Genomic DNA, 17,186 nt, shown 5'->3' with positions numbered 1-17,186 from the left:
TGATACTGCATAGCTGAGATTGTGGTTCTAGCCTATTATGGATCTTTCCAGAAGAATCTAAGCCAGATATAAGCTATTTTTAGATTACCGACTGCAAATATGTTAAAAAAAATAATCACCACTGTTTTATGAGCTGGACAGCGCATAGACTTCAGAGGCAGGATAAACAGTACACCTAAAGCCGCCTTTTTCTGATCTTACAAAGAAAAACAAAATGATCAACAAAACCAGAATCTGCCAGGTGTGCTAAGCAGAGAGAAAACAGTGTGTCTTAGTCACAAAATAAATATAGATTTGTTCAAATCCATTGGTCTTTGCAGGTACTTAGGGAGGGAATATCAAGAGAATGGTGTTTTCTCAATAAGCAGAGCAGGATTTTAATCTTTTGGCATGAACGAAAGATCAAGGTGCAAACCAGGTGATTCGAAACAGGATCGTTTGCGTTTATAAAGTTCTTGCTCACTGAACAGCACCTATTATTCAATAGAACCGTTGTACTAGATAAAAATGAATTGAACTATTTCAAATCACAAAATATATTGATATATAAATTATTTGACAGATTTGGATTGTTTTAAAGGGTATATGTTAATGTTTAAAAATCTAATATTAAGAAAACAACCAAAAACTCTACTTATTTGAGGTTTTGGTGCCCCCGTGTGGTTATCAGATGGTAAATAGCAACGATAGATAAAACTGGAGATCAACTTTCATTTGTATATATTTATAAATGACATCCATTTTAAGTTAATTTCAATAGTAGATCTAAGTCAAATTATTAAATTTAAAGTCATAACTGATGATTGTTTTAGTCTTTCCTCACATTATATTTTCAGTTGCATTTCGACAGTCTAAAGCTAATCAGTTCGGTAAAGGCCAGTCCGTCCAAATAAATAAATAAACAAATACAAGCTATATAATACTTACAAACAAACTTATTTTCTCGAGGATACTACGGCAAGCTCTTCGGGACAATCTCCCCACTCCGGTTGGTTTCTCGGTAGTCATGACAACAACTCTTCCGTCCTTTCAGATAATGTAGCTTTCTCCATACAAATACCTCAATAGGAAGTTCCGAAGCCTCCTGCTGCTACTTTGTGGTGAACGGGTCTATGTCGAAGTACAAGGTAAACAAGTAACATGAATACAAAATAACAAATTCGGGCAGAAGGAACACTTTTTCAATTTCTTTATAGCATCATGTAAGAACAGGCAGGGTACAATTCTTCACATGAAAATATCTCATGCTTACTGTGACTTCACTTGATCTCCAAATCGCCCAGAAAGAAGTGTCACCTAAACATGCGCTGTATGTGTGTCTATTTCTCGTACATTCTCTATGTTCAGCGAAGTGACAGTGAAGTAGCCAGAAATTTTACTCAAGTTAGAGTAACGATACTTAATAAATACTATTAATCAAGTAAAAGTACAGTGCAACAATAAAAGTATCTGAAGATTCGACATCAACCTAAATTATCTAAGAATATTTGAATGTCCTAAGATGTTTAGTGTGTTTGTCTGTCAGATTTTTGTTCCTAAAAAAGGTTTAGTTTAGCACCAAAAGTTCTCTTTTTATTTCCCAGACTGATAAGATGTCAATAATTTTGTTTGTCATTTGTTCTTGATTTTATTTTATTTTTTTTAAGATCGTGACATGTTTATTTTTGAGATATATAATATCAAACATATATTTTTTGTATGGTAAATTATTTTTCCCAGCACTGTTAGAAAGTGCTGGTTCTTCTTTACAAAATAAGAAAAGAGCTTTCATTAAATCTTAAAGTTTTCTTTCCTTACTTTTGCAGACATCTGGAAACAAAGCCTCAAATGATAGTGGCAAAAGTGAGGAACGGTGGGTGTTTTGTCTAAACTGGCTAATGTTCTTCTGATAAATTAGCTGCTGGAAACTGTGATATTGTTGCTGCATTCTCCTCAGGGAAGGACGAAGTTGCGTGCGTTATAAATGCGGCTTATTCAACACCATACAAGATGTCCTGAGACAAAGACCAAACTGGGTTGAAGTCAAAGAGTGAGTTCAGGGATATATTGGGGGGGAGAAAAAACTTTGCAGTAAGGAAGGTCATTAAGCAAGAAAACCTTAGCATCTTTCTTTTCTTTATTCTTTGTTTTGATTTGTTTTCTCCCGTTTCCAGTGATGGAGAGTGGGACTTCAACTGGTGTGATGTGGGTTGGCTTAGGGAGAATTTTGACCACTCATACATGGACGAACACGTCAAAATAAATCACTTTCGTAACCATTACGAGGTGAGATATCTTCAATTCTGGTGCATTATGATGACAAACTAAAACGTTTTTTTTTTTTTTTTTTTTTGTAGAAAGTACTAACCTGTGTGTTTTTTTGTATTTTTAAAACAGCTGTCCCGCAAAAATCTTATGGTCAAAAACCTCAAACGGTACCAGAAGAATCTGGAAAAGGAAGTTGGCCGTGAGGAAGCCTTCAAATGTGACTTTTTCCCTTGCACCTTTGTCCTGCCCAGCGAGTATCATCTCTTTGTAGAGGAGTTCAATCGAAACCCTGGCAGCATCTGGATCATGAAACCGGTGAGCTAAAGTAGACCACAGAAAAGACCCAGTCCAAAAAATACAAATAAAAAAAATGATACTTCTATTCTCAATTTGGAAGATCCAAGAGACAAGAATGCATTTAACTTTGAAACTGTCTGGTGGTTTTTAGGTAGCAAAATCACAGGGCAAAGGGATTTTCTTATTCAGGAAACTGAAAGACATTATAGACTGGAAGAAGGTAACGTTAATTCCTTTTATGAAAAAGTTATAGTACTTTCAATTACTAAATTGGACTGATATGTCTTGTATTTCACAGGAAAGCGTTCACTCAGAAGAGCAGAAAGATGCAGCACCTGTGGAAAACTATGTGGCACAGAGATATATAGAGAACCCTTACCTTATTAATGGTAATCAACTGAAATACTGATATAAGATAATATAGTATCAATATAAGACATCCCATTATTATATGTATACATATGTTGTAAATACTCACTTGACATGTTTTTTATTATCGCAGGCAGAAAATTTGATTTGAGAGTTTACGTCCTAGTCACGTCAGTATGTAGTAAAAAGTCATTAGTTTTTATTTAAGTTGTCAACATTGCTGTTATATCCGCACATTGTATATACATATATATTGTTTTGTTTCGTTTTGTTTTTCAGTATGTTCCCTTAAAGGCATGGTTATACAGAGATGGTTTCGCTCGCTTCTCTGGGACTCGCTTTTCGCTCAGCACCATCGACGACAAGTGTATCCCTTTCTTTTTTTCCTGCCAGTGTTTGAAGGTATAAAGAATAACACACAGAACAAGTCTGGCTGAAATAATCCCATTTGTCAGGCTCCTGTCCACTGAGATTTTTGAGTTGTCCTTAGTGTTTATTTCAGACATGCACCTCACTAATGTGTCTGTTCAGAAAACAGCTCCAAACTATAATCATGAAGAGGTATGTATCCAAAAAGAAAAAAAACCCATAATGCACAAAGTACTCTTTTTATTTTATTTTCTTGCATGAATAATGTAGAAGTAGACTAACAATGAAGTATGGTGGTGGCAGCTTCATTTTGTGTGAGGATGTTCTGTTTATTAAGTCCAAAGGTGATGAGAAAATAAATTCAGCTAGATAATTCACAGAAAAAATTCCTGTCTTAGAAGGAAGACAGGAATTTTAAAGGGTCCAAACTACTTAAAACTGTTACTATGGTATCCACCCTAATGATGCAGTATTGTCAAACTGTGATACATGTAGCATTAGCAGAACTAGCGCTACCCTTAGTAGTGCTCAGAAAGAATTTTGACACTAATTATTTACAAATCAAACTAGGTAACATTTTAAAAATCAACTATTGAGATAACCAGATATCAGTCATACATGAGTGATTCAACCATGCTGCAATCAAGTGAAAACTGCTTTAAAAATAAACCCAAAGGTATTTAGCAATGCATTTTGAGGACTCCTGTCGAAGCGGAGGTGAGCGAACATAAACCTGCAGCAAATGCCAGATGTTTCTCATGCATCACCAATTAAGTCTCTAAGCCTCCAGTTGGCTCGTCAAACTCCACAGCTGAATCTAATCGACGATCTACAGCAAGACTTTAAAAGTACTTTTCCCAGATGCTCTTCAACCTGACTGCACATTATTTTCAAGGAAAAGTCCTAAGGAACCAATCGTGGCTCCTTGGGATATTGCAAAATGGAAAAAAAAGTCATTTTCAGTTCCCACAATTTTAAATTAAATTGTTGTGATTTATCACATAATCCCAAGCTTGAAGTCTGTAATGTGACAACATGCATGGATGTTTTAAAAAAGTATAATTACTTTACGAGGCGTTGTACATGTCTGACATTTTGAAAACTTATGTCATTCTATATGCTGTTGTAGGTACAGTATGTCACTGTTCTGTTTTATATGCAATAGGGATGCAAATGGGAGATGCAACAGCTTCGGAGATACCTGACTGCCAAACATGGTAGGGAGTTGATTGAAAACCTCTTCAAAGAGATGGATAACATCTTTATTCGAAGTCTGCAGAGTGTCCAAAAGGTCATTATAAATGACAAACATTGTTTTGAGCTCTACGGTTACGACATACTGCTGGACGAGAACCTCAAGCCGTAAGTGCTTTACCAATGTGAGCCTTTGTTTAACAATCCCTCTGTTCTTCTCACTTCTCTGAAAACAAATTACAAACTGACGTGGAACATGAAGTACTTGTCTAAAAAAATAAATAAATAAATTTGCTATTATAATTTTAAATGCAACTAAAACTCCACAGCAGGCCTTATGCCATGCAAAGGTATTATGTTGAGGTTTTCTGTCACTCTAGCTCCGAAGGCTAAGTGTAGGTTTTCCGAATGCCACCTTCCATCTCCTCACAGGTGGTTAATTGAGGTGAATGCATCTCCATCACACACCCCCAGCAGTCGGGAGGATTATGAGATGAAGTTCAGACTACTGGAGGACACTTTGAATGTTGTTGACATGGAGGGAAGGTAAAAGGCGTCGTTATCACTATGATTACTTTTTGACATAAGCAAACTACATGTGGGGGACTTCCTGTCTTTGCATTAAATGCAAAGTTAAATAAAAATGTCTTTCACTATCTCTTAAACACGTTACATTGAATAATTGTATGGTATGAATGAACATGCTACAGAGGTAAAGATGGACTAGCATGTAATTAGACTTCCAAGATAAAGTTTGTCCAGGGGATGATAGGCACTCTAATGGATAGTTTTTTTCTCATTAGGCTGACTGGCAAGGAGAAAAGAGTGGGAGGCTATGATCTCATGTGGAACAATGGGCCTGTCTATAGAGAGGATGTCTACCTACAAACATTTGGCAGTTCATGTTTCACTGCCAACACATACTTGGGTAACTTAGCAGTAAAGTTAATGCAATCTTAATAAGGGAAAAAAAGATGACTCGTTTTTTTTTTGGTTTTGAAAGTGATCCGCTAATCTATTATTACCATTCTGTTTATAGGGGTGTGCTTTACGGTCTGAATCGCTCTATTAATAATGACCCTCTGGTTTTGCCCGTTCTTCATTGCAGGGTGTCTGAATGACAGAGAAAAGCAGCTTCGCCATCTTTTTAAACCATTTCAGAGGAGGACCTAATTGTGTACGGAATCTCCAACATGGCATCACTTTTTCTTTTCTTTTTTTTGTTCGTGGTAAAGGACGCCGACCCAGTTCCCACCAATGTTTTCTGCATGTAAAAACAATATTTCAACCTTAGACCAATTTTGAACGTGCAACAAACAGGTTGATTTAACAAGACGGGCACAGACTGTCAGTGTCTTGTTTTTACAAATAAAATCTGTAATGTGTGATGTGCATTTGTGTTCAATCCCCCTTTACTCTGAAGCCCTAAATAAAATCCAGTGCAAATAATTTTCTTAAGAATCTATCTGTGTCAAAATATAAGTACAGCTACAATAGAATGGTTTAATCCACATGTGTTGGAGAAACCCAGTCCAACCCCAACTTTTGCAATTCCCTGTATACTGGTCTGTCCTTGTTAATGCCAATATAATAACTGAACAAATATTAAAATTTGACAAATAACTGCATGACATGTTTTCTTGCGTCCAAAACATTTATTTCTATGCCTTACAAATACTCGCATCCAACACTGAGAAAAATACCACAATCTTTCAACGTAGTGTATAGTGTACACATGAACAATATTCGTCTGTCCTGGCCCCTTCACTATGGCTTTGACATTTTACATAAATATATATTCAGTGAGTGCAGTCATAGTACGTCACATCTACATTAATTTGAGTGCTTTGAACATTTAAATCAAACTATAAAACAGACAAAGCGCTGTAATATTAACATTGCCTTACAGACATTAAGTATGTAGTGGAATGTGGAGGTGATTTGTCCACCATCACCCAGTTACAGCCCAGCGGCCATGATGTGTCAAAGCTCCATTCAAATAATTGGGATGACTGCAGAGGCCAGAGAAATTACATTCAGCTCTTCTACAAAACAATTCCTCTTTTTTTTTTTTTTTTTAAGTTAGACACAATGTAAACATGTAGATGACCAAAATAAATAAAAGTCGACCACAACGACATCTCATAAATATAGCTATGGTATAGAAATTCTGGAAAAATACGCATTTACATTCGTAGCAAACAATCCACCGCCTTCAGTGACGAGACGACCTCAGCTCTATGCAAAATACATCAAGTTAATGTAAACTACAATTCAAGCTTTTCGACAATGCAAAGCCCTTGTAACAAAAACAAAAAAAAAGCTGACAGAGTGGTGAAAAAACAGTACATCCCAAAGTCACAAGGTGATCCAGTGCGTATCTTTTTTGCTGAAGAGACGCTTAAACGTTTAAAACACGAGTCACAAAAGAATTATAATTTTAAAAAAACAACATAAAACAAAAATACATTCAAACATCAAAAGCTGCTTGAGTATTTTATGAAATGCTATGACTTGTACTAAATATCATTATGCCTTATTTATGCTCGTATCTGTTTTCATTTATCCTATATCTATTTTAACATTAGTAGAGAACGGAGGGATGACAGTGCAGTGCATTAAAATTCAGAGCTGTCTCTATGTTGATACTGAACCTCATGTTTAAGCAGAGCTCAGCATTACGCTTTTAATTCTACATTTTTTTTTAAACAAATGCCAAAAATACAGATGCCTTAATAAAATTAGAATATCGTTGGAGAGTTTATTTATTTCAGTAGTTTTATACGAGCGAAACTCGTGACTGATGAGAGACTGTGGCTTGCAACTCATAAAAACTCAAAATTCAGTTTCTCACAGAATCTGAATATTAGCTACGGAAATTATTTCCAAATAGACACTCATGGACAACACAATCATGGGTAAGACCACCAACTGGACAATTGTCCAGCAGAAAGTCCACCAAAAGGACCGCCTTCTGGGTAAGACACAAAAGGAAAATTATGTGGAAGCAAAGAACATGGTTTGAAAATGTATGCAATCTGTCATTAATCTTTGTAAAATTAATTTTACTTTCTAAATTTGTGAAATAAAGAAATTTTTTGAGGATATTAAAATTTATTAGGACACACCTGTACTATCCTATTATTCTCTACTAGTTGATGAATGACAGACCATGTCTACGGTTTAAAGGCTGTGTGCATCCTGCTGTATAAGAGTTAGAGCATGTTAGTTTTACACAGATTTTACACAAAGCAAGCATAGGTTTAGGATTTTTTTTACCAAGTAACCACTCACTAAAGCAATATACTTCAGGCCTATAGGGGTTACTTAGCAACAAAGTGCACATTTTTTGTTTTGCCATTTTGTTTAGGAATGCTGTGGGTGCTAGGTGGAGCTTTGGAGAGACTCGCTGGGTCTTTAGCAGCTCTTTTCGTGGCAGTTTTAGAGGCCTGACTTCCCACCTCAGCCCTCTGACAGTCCCTCTCGTCTCTTTTGGAAGTGATGAGCTCTCTCTTGCTTCCGGGATGTCCCCGTTTCTCGGTGGCAGCACCTTTGATCCCACTGGGCTCCTTCTTCACATCTGTCTCAGAGTTGGCTCTGACGCGGCTTTTCCTCACCTGCCCTCTGCCCTTTTGGTTAGTGCCGGCTTCCTGGGGTTGTTTCCGGGTGTTGCCCGCAGCCTGCATGTGCCTGAGATGACTCCTCCCAGCTGAGGGGCTAACTGGTGTTCGGGCCCCTCCCCCTCCGCCTTGTGCTCCAGGGCTAATACCTTCAGAGGAGGCGGCTCGGGTCTCGCTGCTGCTCCGCTTCGCCGCTGCTCCTGGGCGCGCCCTGCGCTCAAGCAATGGGCTGAGCCGCGAGTGGCGCTGGTAGGCGTAGGCAGAGCAGCTTCCGTTGCAGACAGGGTAGCGCATGTGACAGTGCGGACACACTGGAAAGCGGGAGAGCTGTTGCTGGGCTGAGGCAGGAGATGGCGGGTTGTTAACAGGTGTGAAAGGGAAGGCTCGCGAGCCGTGCCGCAACCCTTTGGGGGAGTTGAGTCGGGAAGATGGTGCGGTGTGAGGTCTGGCCGAGTGCGAGGCCGTGGAAGAAGGGAAGCTCTGTGGTCTTGTGCGACCCCCTGGGGGGCGGCTGCTCTCTGCTTGCACCGTTTGGATTTGAAGCCACTCCAGCTGCAGCAGCCTCTCCAGGTACTTCTCTAAGGGCCCCACAGGCTTGGGTCGGGGCGCGCCGCGACCCTCTGTGTGAAGAAACACCGCCAGCTGTCTCAGGCTCCAGCAAGTTGAAGGGAGGAGGCAGGAAATCAGAGTATGTGTACGCGGGTTTCTCACTGTCATCTTCGTCCCCCGCCATCCCATGGGGTCCTGGAATATCTGGGAGGAAGTCGTTAGTGTTAATGATCTCCGCCCGCAGGTTGAGGTGGGGCGGGGTGCACGGGGTGCACGGCGAGGGCAAAACAGGCAGCCGCTCAGAGTCTGACAGATCACTAGCGCTGTCAGAGTCGTCCTTCCTTGTTGTTGTAGTGATGCTGCAGTGCTTCTGGGGTCGGAGCTGGGGAATGCATTAGCGGGTGGGATGGCGACATCCGTAGCCCTGATATTGGAGAAATAGGCAGAGAGAGCGCTCTACGATTTTTTCCCATCCCCTGACGATTTGGGAGGAGCTCCGTGCCGCACGGTGACAGCCGCTGATTTTCTCGTTTCTCCTCTTTCCTGTGTGCAGATGACTGCTTGCGAAGTTGAGGTCTAAAGTCTCCTTCTGCTTCAGGGCTGAGAAGAGACAGATGGATTTAGGAAATGGGGGAGAAGTTGTTGGAGGATTTAGGGATTTAATGTACCTGAAGGAAAGCACTTACAAATAATACAAGCCACTTTTAGCTCTTACCTTGAGAGTTTGCTTGCATTTTGAGACGCACCTGACTTTATCCTGCCACCTTTAGACTGAGCACCCTGCAGAAAAGTCATTACAACACAAAATGATTCTCAGTCCTATAAAGTAATATGCCAAGCTCCAAATAACTCAGAGTACTGTTCAATCCATTATCAGAAAATTAAACGAGTACGGCTCAATTCCAAACATATCAAGACAGGGATGTCCACTACACTGACACACCAGACAAGGAGAGCCCTAATTAAACATGCAGAAAGACTTGCATGGAGGAGAAAAAAAGATTTGCTGCTCAGGTTGGAGAATCTGTAGGCATGTGAACAATTATATGTACACTCTAAAAATAGTGATTGTTGAAACAAAACCACAAGACGTTGTGTATTCAGTTTGCCACGAGCCATATAGCAAACACATCAAACACATGGAATAAGCAATCCCAAACATACAGTCTGAGCCACAATTAAATGTTTAAGGTCAAAGGTTATTTGCGTAAATAAATAAAGAATCTGTGGTAGAACTTTCCACTGAATCGGACTGATTTTTAATTATATTACGAGGAAGAGACACCAGATCTATCAATCCCTAGATGTGCAAAACTGGTAGAGTATGTATAATCTTACTTCCACTTCACATGCAAGTGTGAAGTGAAAGTTCACCCTTATGTTTATAACATAAAACCCCTCAAAACCTACATTAAGTTTTCTGATTGTAAAATGAGGAAACGTGAATTGGTTCAAGCAGTGCAGGCTACACTATGAGCTACTCAGCCGGTGCGCGTTTGTTGGCTGCATAAGGATGTCATTCATGCTGAAGGGATACCACCTGTGCCTGGACTTACACAGGCTTACTTGAATGAGAGCCCTGTGACCTGACTTAATACAACCAACTCAGCAAAGCCAGTTGGAAACCCTTAGGTGGGTGTCAAACAGGTGTTAAGCTAATCAGTTCTAATTGTACAACACATCTGAGCTTACTTATTACCCAGTGCTGTGCTGAATGAAAGGTGTCACTTTTGAACAGTCTAATCTGGCCCATTGCTGTGTATATATCAGCTACTGGGTAGTAATAACAGTAGTAACCTGTGGTATTAATACCTATTGCATATTACTTAGTAACGGTGCCAGTCACATACCCTCTGTAGGGCTGCTGTGTCCTTATCCTTATCTGGTCCCGGGAGACCATTTTTCATTTGGCTCATTGCTTTCGTGGTCTTGTTACATTTCTTTGAGCTACGAAACAGAAAATAGCATCAGGCATGGCTTTTAAAATAAAATGCAATCCATAACATAACGTTCAGTCCCATTAGTGTAGAAAATGCCTACCTGGTAAGTGGCCCGCTATTTTCGGTATTCTTAACTCGTATCTTCTCCTTGGAAACGACGCGCTTCAGTGTTGTGCAAGCCGTGCGCTCCTGCATGATGGGGCCCATGTTGCACCACATGGGACGCTGCGTCTGGAGTCCAGCACGGATCTAGTCTTGCACGGTAGCTAAAGAAGCCAGCCGACATCTCTAATCAGACAGTCTAGTCTGAGGATACGGCTAAAATCTCCCATTTTCTCCGAAGTGCTGCAATGCATCATGTGAAGACACCAGCCTCTCCTCTTCTGCTGCAGGTTTAACACACGAACTACTGTTTTGGTCGTCGACGCTACGTCGCTGCTCAAACACAATTCCGCTTTTTTTTCTAATTGTAATTAACCTGTGACAAGAAAAGGTATATCTAATTCTAATGTCATCCTTTTCATCATTACGAATGCAACAAAGCAAAAGCAGCGCAGACGCTTTGTTTCCCTGTGAGATAGGTTTGTTTACCTGCTGCTGACTGGCTCGCTGCCTGTGCCGAAGTGAGCCGCCGGAGTGCATCATGGGACTTGAAGTGTAAGCGTTAGTAATCGAGATTTAAATCCACCACAGGCGCTGTTTAAAAGAGTCTAATTAGTCACTTCAAAACACTGGAGATGCACTAAATCTTATTTTGAGGCCCCAAAATAGATGCAGGAAGTGCAAAATAAGATACACACTTTTGGCACTCAGCCTTGTACAACTCAATCACCCAGGCAACATCAATGAGCGCGTTTCTTAACAGTCAGCCGGCGAATCACTCGGCTAGAAGAAATAACGGGACGATTTGGGCGGGGTTTCTCTTAAGTGAAGGTCAGGTACAGATCTGTCTGAATGGATCTTGGTTTATAGCATCATTAATAGCTGACAGGATAAATGTGCAGCAGTAGCCTAAATTAAACTACTATGTTTCACCTGCTTGTGATACACACACATCAAATTATTTACTGATTAATTTTTATCCTGTTATGCAAAAAAAAAAAAAAAAAAACCCTGCTATGTTCATTATTACAGTCATGTGGTACAAGTGGACATTTGCCAGTCATTTGAGAAGAGTATGGCTTCTGACACTATCTGGCAAAGCTCTGGTGACAGATGGAGAGACTTCTGCTGTAAATAGGAAACACACCAAATCAGTAGTATGGTGGTGGCGGTAGGAGGTCCTCCTGTAATCGGTGGGGTTTAGCACCTTCGCCATCCATCTCTACCTGTTGTGTCCTTGTTGTGTCCTTAAAGACCTGCCTTGCCTGCTGGTGGTAGTCAGAGGGCCAAGCAGCATTGGTGCTTCTGTGGCTACGATGTAGCGTACCTCCATCGGCATTTGAATGTATGGGTAAATGATTTAATGTCGTGTGAAATACTTTGGAGTCCTCTGGTTTTGATAACGTGTTATACAAGTATTTCCCAGTTGGTAGGAAATTCATTGCAGGGTCTGGGTCCTTGCTGGTTCATGCTTTTTTTGGTATCTCTCTTCCCAGTGTAAGTTTCGGTACTCAGCTGTCTCAGGAGCTGGTCTGAAGGAGACATCATGATGGCCTCCTCGGCGGCTGCCCGCCTCGCCCTGAGTTTACCCTCCAGTTTGAGTTGTTTGCGTTGTCGTAACTGTGACTTAAGTCTCTTGCATGAAAGCTCAATGGGAAATGTACAGGAAGGAAATTGGATTCTATTTTTTTCTACTGTAGTCTTTAGAAGAGAGTAAACAAGGCATTTTCTTTATGGGAATCAAAACGAAACTGGAGCTAATTGGAGCTAATTTGGTGCCAGATAGCCTTCATCTATTTAAAAGAACTGGTGCTCATTTTTTCCTGTACAGGGAGGACTTGCTAGGGCCCAAATTAGATCCATTTGCAAAAATTATTCAGATGTGTAAATTATACGTATATTCACTGTTTGTAGTTTTACTGTTTGGACATTGTTTTTTTTTTTGTTTGTTTGTTTTTAAAATGTCTTTCCAAATTAAACATTAAACCATCAAAAATATCAAATTAAATTCATTGATAGACATTGTACACAGTGCAATAAATTCCGTTTCTCTGGTGGAGCCCTTAAAAGCAGATGCTATATCTTCATAACTGAGAGATACATAAACAAAAGGCATCAGTCTATGCAGTTCTATTTGTACATGCACACATGTATAATTATATTCCCACATACATCATCTACTTGTACATGTTATTCGAAGCTAGAATCATATGTTTTGCAGTTCCAATCCAACCCATTTTGAGAGTGCATACTTGAAAAGAGAAGCAGTTATAATATAATTGTTATGATATGATCGTTCAATGTCTTTAAAAAATTACCTTGTAAACATTAAAATCAAGGAGTTTATGATTCGTTTGAAATTTTCCCAGGCCACGCCCACTTTGGCACCGTTTTCCATGCCAGCTGACAAATGGTGCGCACCCAATGAATCTGCGTACTGTACATTTCCTCCTAACTGCGCGCTTGTTAGCCGATCTCCATCGACTTTACGCTGGGTGCATGCGAACTGTTAGTGTTTATAAGTCTGGGTTCAATGCTTGAAATCATTGTCGCAGTCTTAACGACGTAGCGCAACCCGAAATCCTGCCACGCATTGCTTTAAATGGAGGATCGCGCCACAAGCTACAGTGTTTCTGCAGCCTGCATGCAACACGCTTCATATCTGTGTATGTTCAGGTGAGGTCAAAGTTTGCTTGTTTGATGCACGTTTCCGTATTTGATGCTAATTAATTAAGGGCATTTTCAGTATTGCTGCAGCTGTTCAGACAGACTGTGCAGTCGGGCACGTACTACCAGCAGACACGCCCACTCGAAGTTTCTGGCAGTACAGTTTCATAAAAAGGCTGTTCTTTTTCTTTCTTAAAAAAAAAGTTTAATTTCGAACCTAAACACTTTGCTTAGAGCAGATTTACAAACTTAATGTGACATACTAAGTGATTCTGCTTCGAAGCTAATTTTAATGTGTATTTATATAGGTCAGAAGGGCCAGCAGAGAACATGGAAAGAGGGTGGTTCCTTGGACATGAGAGGATACTCCCCCCCAAATCTCAACAGCCATTGTCCAGCTGCAGCAGTGTGTCTAGGTCCTTCTTGACTATAAACGTGAACGAAATGCTTCGAGCTGACAAGCCCAACACCGTCAGGAAGCCTGTCCCAATCCGCCCGCCAAGTCCAAGAGTTACTCGGCCTAAAGACTCCCACAGCTTCCTCACCTGTGAGCCTACGCCGAAGCCCATCATCCGACAACGGTCACGCTCTCTGCCTTCTGCCACCCAGAACAAACAGAAACAGAGCAGAGGTGTTGGCGTGAGGTTTGTCGACTCTCTAGGCCTGGACCTGGAAGACGTTAGGGTTTTTAAATCAGGCGAGGACCCATTTGTGCCACAACATGTTACCTTCAGACTCCTGATGGGCGCCGAGATGACAGATGGAAGGCATCTTGAGATTAACTTGCCATACCTAAAGCCGGTTTTTGCCCAACAGCCCGGTGACCAGCCGGAGTTCCTGCGGCGTCTCTACGAACAGAAAGTGTGTCTAGGAGAGGGTCTTGTGCTTTGAACTGGGCATTATCGGAATCACGCAAGTCCTAAATTTAGACTTTGAGAAAGAAGTTGAAGTTCGGTATTCGTTTACAGAGTGGAAAGGTTCTGCAGAAACTAAGGCTTCCTGGGTCTCCACTGTCACCAAAACCTGCGACGGAGAAGGAGGAAGAGGGCAGGAATTTAGTTGTGATACATTTCGTTTCCACCTACCAGTCCCTCCCTCCCTTCGTACCAGGAGCGCAGCTGGAGTTTGCTATCCAATACAAAGTTTGTGGGGCTGAATATTGGGACAACAACCATGGAAAGAATTATAAATTAGTCTGTCAAAACTACAAGCTAACAGTGCCTAAAGAATGTGAAGACAGCATGGTGCATTTCATTTAGGATGCAGACTACATGGGGTAAAAAATGCAATCTGAGCACTTTAAATCTAGCAGCAATACATATTGAGAATACCTACAGAGGATATGTTGTTGATTTAAGCACTGCTAACAAAATCATGCTAAGAGACAGAATCTATGAGCACTTTTATAGATAGAGGAGATCGAGCACTAAGGCATTTATAGTTTTAAGAATTGCACTAAATAAATAAAGAAATAAATAATATGCATATATATGCACACTCCACACATGGACATTTTAAGAGGGGAGGTCACCTTGCTGGATATCTGATGGAATAAATGATTTCATGCAAAATTTGTTGCCCATTATTCTCTCAGTACATTTTTACTTGGATCCCATTAAATACGATGTCCAGAGCATTTTCCAAATAAAAACACTTTTACAAAAATTGTGGGTGTTATATTTAGAGACGCAACAATCATCTTTTCCCTGGTCAATGCAGATTTTCAGTTTTCTATCAGATCTAACCGGCAAATTCCTATTGGATCAATTTTGATTTGTTTTTTGTTCTAAGCATGGAAAAAGTAACGGATGAAAGAGGGAAAAAAAGTGCTTTAAGTTTTCTGATTCATTAAAGTGTCAAAGTATTTGTCCGTACACTTTATCTGTTTAATGAAATTTTAATCAGTGCACCAAATTATGAGTTTGTGGACAGTAAATGAAACTAAACACCAATGGGAGATAATCAAAGGGAAATACTGACAGAATGCAATCTCTTGGTGATTGATTGGTCCATCTGTAGTTATATTGAATCCCAGTATTTTTGATTTGTAGTAATGAAATGTGCATTTCACTTTAATAAATTTAAATGCCTAAAAATAAAAATTGAGGTTCATAAGATCAGTGTTATGAGGAGTTTTTTTTCAAGTACTTTCTTTCTATGTTTTCTGATTAAACATGCTGTCCGTGTTTGCCTTGGAAAGTATTATTCAGTAAAAGATCCTAAAAATCCCCTAAAAACTGACACTCAGTGTAAGAAGAAGAATGAATTCTGCATGGACATTTGGACTGGATGTTGTGAGTGGCACTTTTATAAATACATTACAAATCTATAAAAGAGAATTCTGCTTTGATGTTGTTACATCAAAACTAACCATTTTAAACTAATTTTAACCCCCAAAATAAGACCGTCAGTGATAAGATATCACTTTAAGTCTACTTAGTTGGCCCTTTTTCTTAATTAGAAGAATCAACTCCTTAATCAACTCCTTAATAATAATGATGCAAGTGTTATATATGACTATATATATTTCTATTGCTATTATATGGATTTAATGTATGTTAGTTATATAAAACAATTAACACATGAAAAAAATACTTTATGTATTTTTACGTTCACTCTTTTACTGTTATTCAAAAATAATTAAATGTATTTGCTGGTTATCTGAAGTGAAATAAGGTAAGACTATTTTAGGCACATTTAAATTCTTCTACTGTGATCAATATAATTTGCTTATCTTTGTCAAAATGTCGCTTGTATTTATATTAAAAAATTATATTTAAATTATAATTAAAAGCTATTTGTCAAAATTAATTGAACGTATTTTTTAGTATTAATTTTTAACCTCCCCCTCACAATATGGCGACCTTGTAGACTTCCATGCTCCTCACAATATGGCAAACGTATACTCGAACCTCAACATACGTCTACTTTTCTATATTGATGACACTAGCATACCAGATAATCCTCCTTACCATAGGCATAAAATATCATACTATAATGGTCCTATCTCTCACATCACGAATCATGAAAAACCCTAAGCAAAAAAAATTATACCTACATTTTATGTGCCTGAACAAAAATCTGTAATTATTGCTGAGCATCTTTTACGAATATCTAAATTTGTGAACATACACCCTAAGCAAAGTCAATGTTGATAAGAGTGGGAGTGTTGGAAGTAATGGTGTCTTCAGCGGTAAAACACAACCGCAACTTTTAAGTGTCTTAACAATGTGGTAGTTATCATACCGCATTGGTTGCTACCTTCCAGAGTCTTGAAATCCGAGGGATTACAAAAATAGATCTACCACCTCCATTTGCCTGACTCGCGCGTGCGAGATTGACGTAGATTTCGCGGGTCTCCTGATAGCCGTTTGAACTGAAAAATAACGGCCAAAAATATACTTTTTACTTATTTTGTTTGGGTGTTTTTTTTTTACAATACGGTAAGTTGCTCACAATTAACACAATATAATGGTTATTTTATCGAAGTATTTTCACCCGTTCAGTTCCATTATGATCGTTAAGTATTAATTGTAATCTAACCCAAAAGGTGAAGGTACTGCTGTCAGAAGTTGTCGATATGCTAGCAAAGTAGGTTTCGGAGATATTAACTTGGCTCTGTGTCTTTATATACGCTTATTTTAGGCTGATTTACACTAGGTGAATGATGGAACATACTAAGAGTAAGTAAGCTTACTTTGTTAGTGTTTACACATATTGTTTTAAATGTCATTAGCCGAGTTTTAACAGTCCTGAAAATATTCTCCGAGACAGCAGTATCCTCTATTTCGAACAGATATGTACAGTATATACTTAAGCCACTGCATATCAA

At 39.3% G+C, this 17,186-nt stretch overlaps 3 protein-coding genes across 3 annotated transcripts; 2 read left to right on the top strand and 1 right to left on the bottom strand.

The window, feature by feature from the left end:
• Window positions 1–1,000: 1,000 nt before the first annotated feature.
• ttll9 (tubulin tyrosine ligase-like family, member 9) lies at window positions 1,001–5,870 on the top strand. The gene is made up of 14 exons (XM_032572155.1): window positions 1,001–1,127; window positions 1,806–1,852; window positions 1,937–2,029; window positions 2,154–2,265; window positions 2,377–2,562; window positions 2,696–2,764; window positions 2,843–2,933; window positions 3,047–3,087; window positions 3,193–3,280; window positions 3,416–3,474; window positions 4,448–4,644; window positions 4,909–5,022; window positions 5,280–5,404; window positions 5,585–5,870. The coding sequence occupies exons 1-14, from the start codon at window positions 1,113–1,115 to the stop codon at window positions 5,647–5,649; spliced, it is 1,302 nt and encodes a 433-aa protein (XP_032428046.1). The 5' UTR covers window positions 1,001–1,112; the 3' UTR covers window positions 5,650–5,870.
• Window positions 5,871–6,109: 239 nt separating this feature from the next.
• Window positions 6,110–11,215, bottom strand: fam217ba (family with sequence similarity 217 member Ba). The gene is made up of 4 exons (XM_032572164.1): window positions 10,686–11,215; window positions 10,496–10,592; window positions 9,361–9,425; window positions 6,110–9,245 (listed from the first exon to the last, which is right to left on the bottom strand). Exon 4 carries the CDS (start codon window positions 8,832–8,834, stop codon window positions 7,800–7,802), a length of 1,035 nt encoding a protein of 344 aa, XP_032428055.1. The 5' UTR covers window positions 8,835–9,245; window positions 9,361–9,425; window positions 10,496–10,592; window positions 10,686–11,215; the 3' UTR covers window positions 6,110–7,799.
• Window positions 11,216–13,076: 1,861 nt separating this feature from the next.
• Window positions 13,077–15,474, top strand: ppp1r3da (protein phosphatase 1, regulatory subunit 3Da). The gene is given in 4 exon segments (XM_032572175.1): window positions 13,077–13,363; window positions 13,663–14,224; window positions 14,226–14,458; window positions 14,460–15,474. Coding segments are annotated over 4 exon segments (1,023 nt in total). The 5' UTR covers window positions 13,077–13,289; the 3' UTR covers window positions 14,614–15,474.
• The last annotated feature ends 1,712 nt before the right edge of the window (window positions 15,475–17,186 follow it).

This window comes from Xiphophorus hellerii, chromosome 1, assembly GCF_003331165.1.
Source record: "Xiphophorus hellerii strain 12219 chromosome 1, Xiphophorus_hellerii-4.1, whole genome shotgun sequence".
In the NCBI taxonomy this organism is placed as follows: domain Eukaryota; kingdom Metazoa; phylum Chordata; class Actinopteri; order Cyprinodontiformes; family Poeciliidae; genus Xiphophorus; species Xiphophorus hellerii.
Note: the sequence above shows the minus strand (reverse complement) of the source record. Positions and strands in the feature narration are given on the sequence as shown.

Bases quoted from the DNA above. Each gene is read 5' to 3' on its own strand.
- ttll9 (XM_032572155.1), top strand. The intron at 2,934-3,046 runs GTAATCAACTGA...TTATTATCGCAG, and splicing joins GAACCCTTACCTTATTAATG to GCAGAAAATTTGATTTGAGA. The intron at 3,088-3,192 runs GTATGTAGTAAA...TTTGTTTTTCAG, and splicing joins TTTACGTCCTAGTCACGTCA to TATGTTCCCTTAAAGGCATG.
- fam217ba (XM_032572164.1), bottom strand. From the start codon at position 8,834: ATGGGATGGCGGGGGACGAAGATGACAGTGAGAAACCCGCGTACACAT.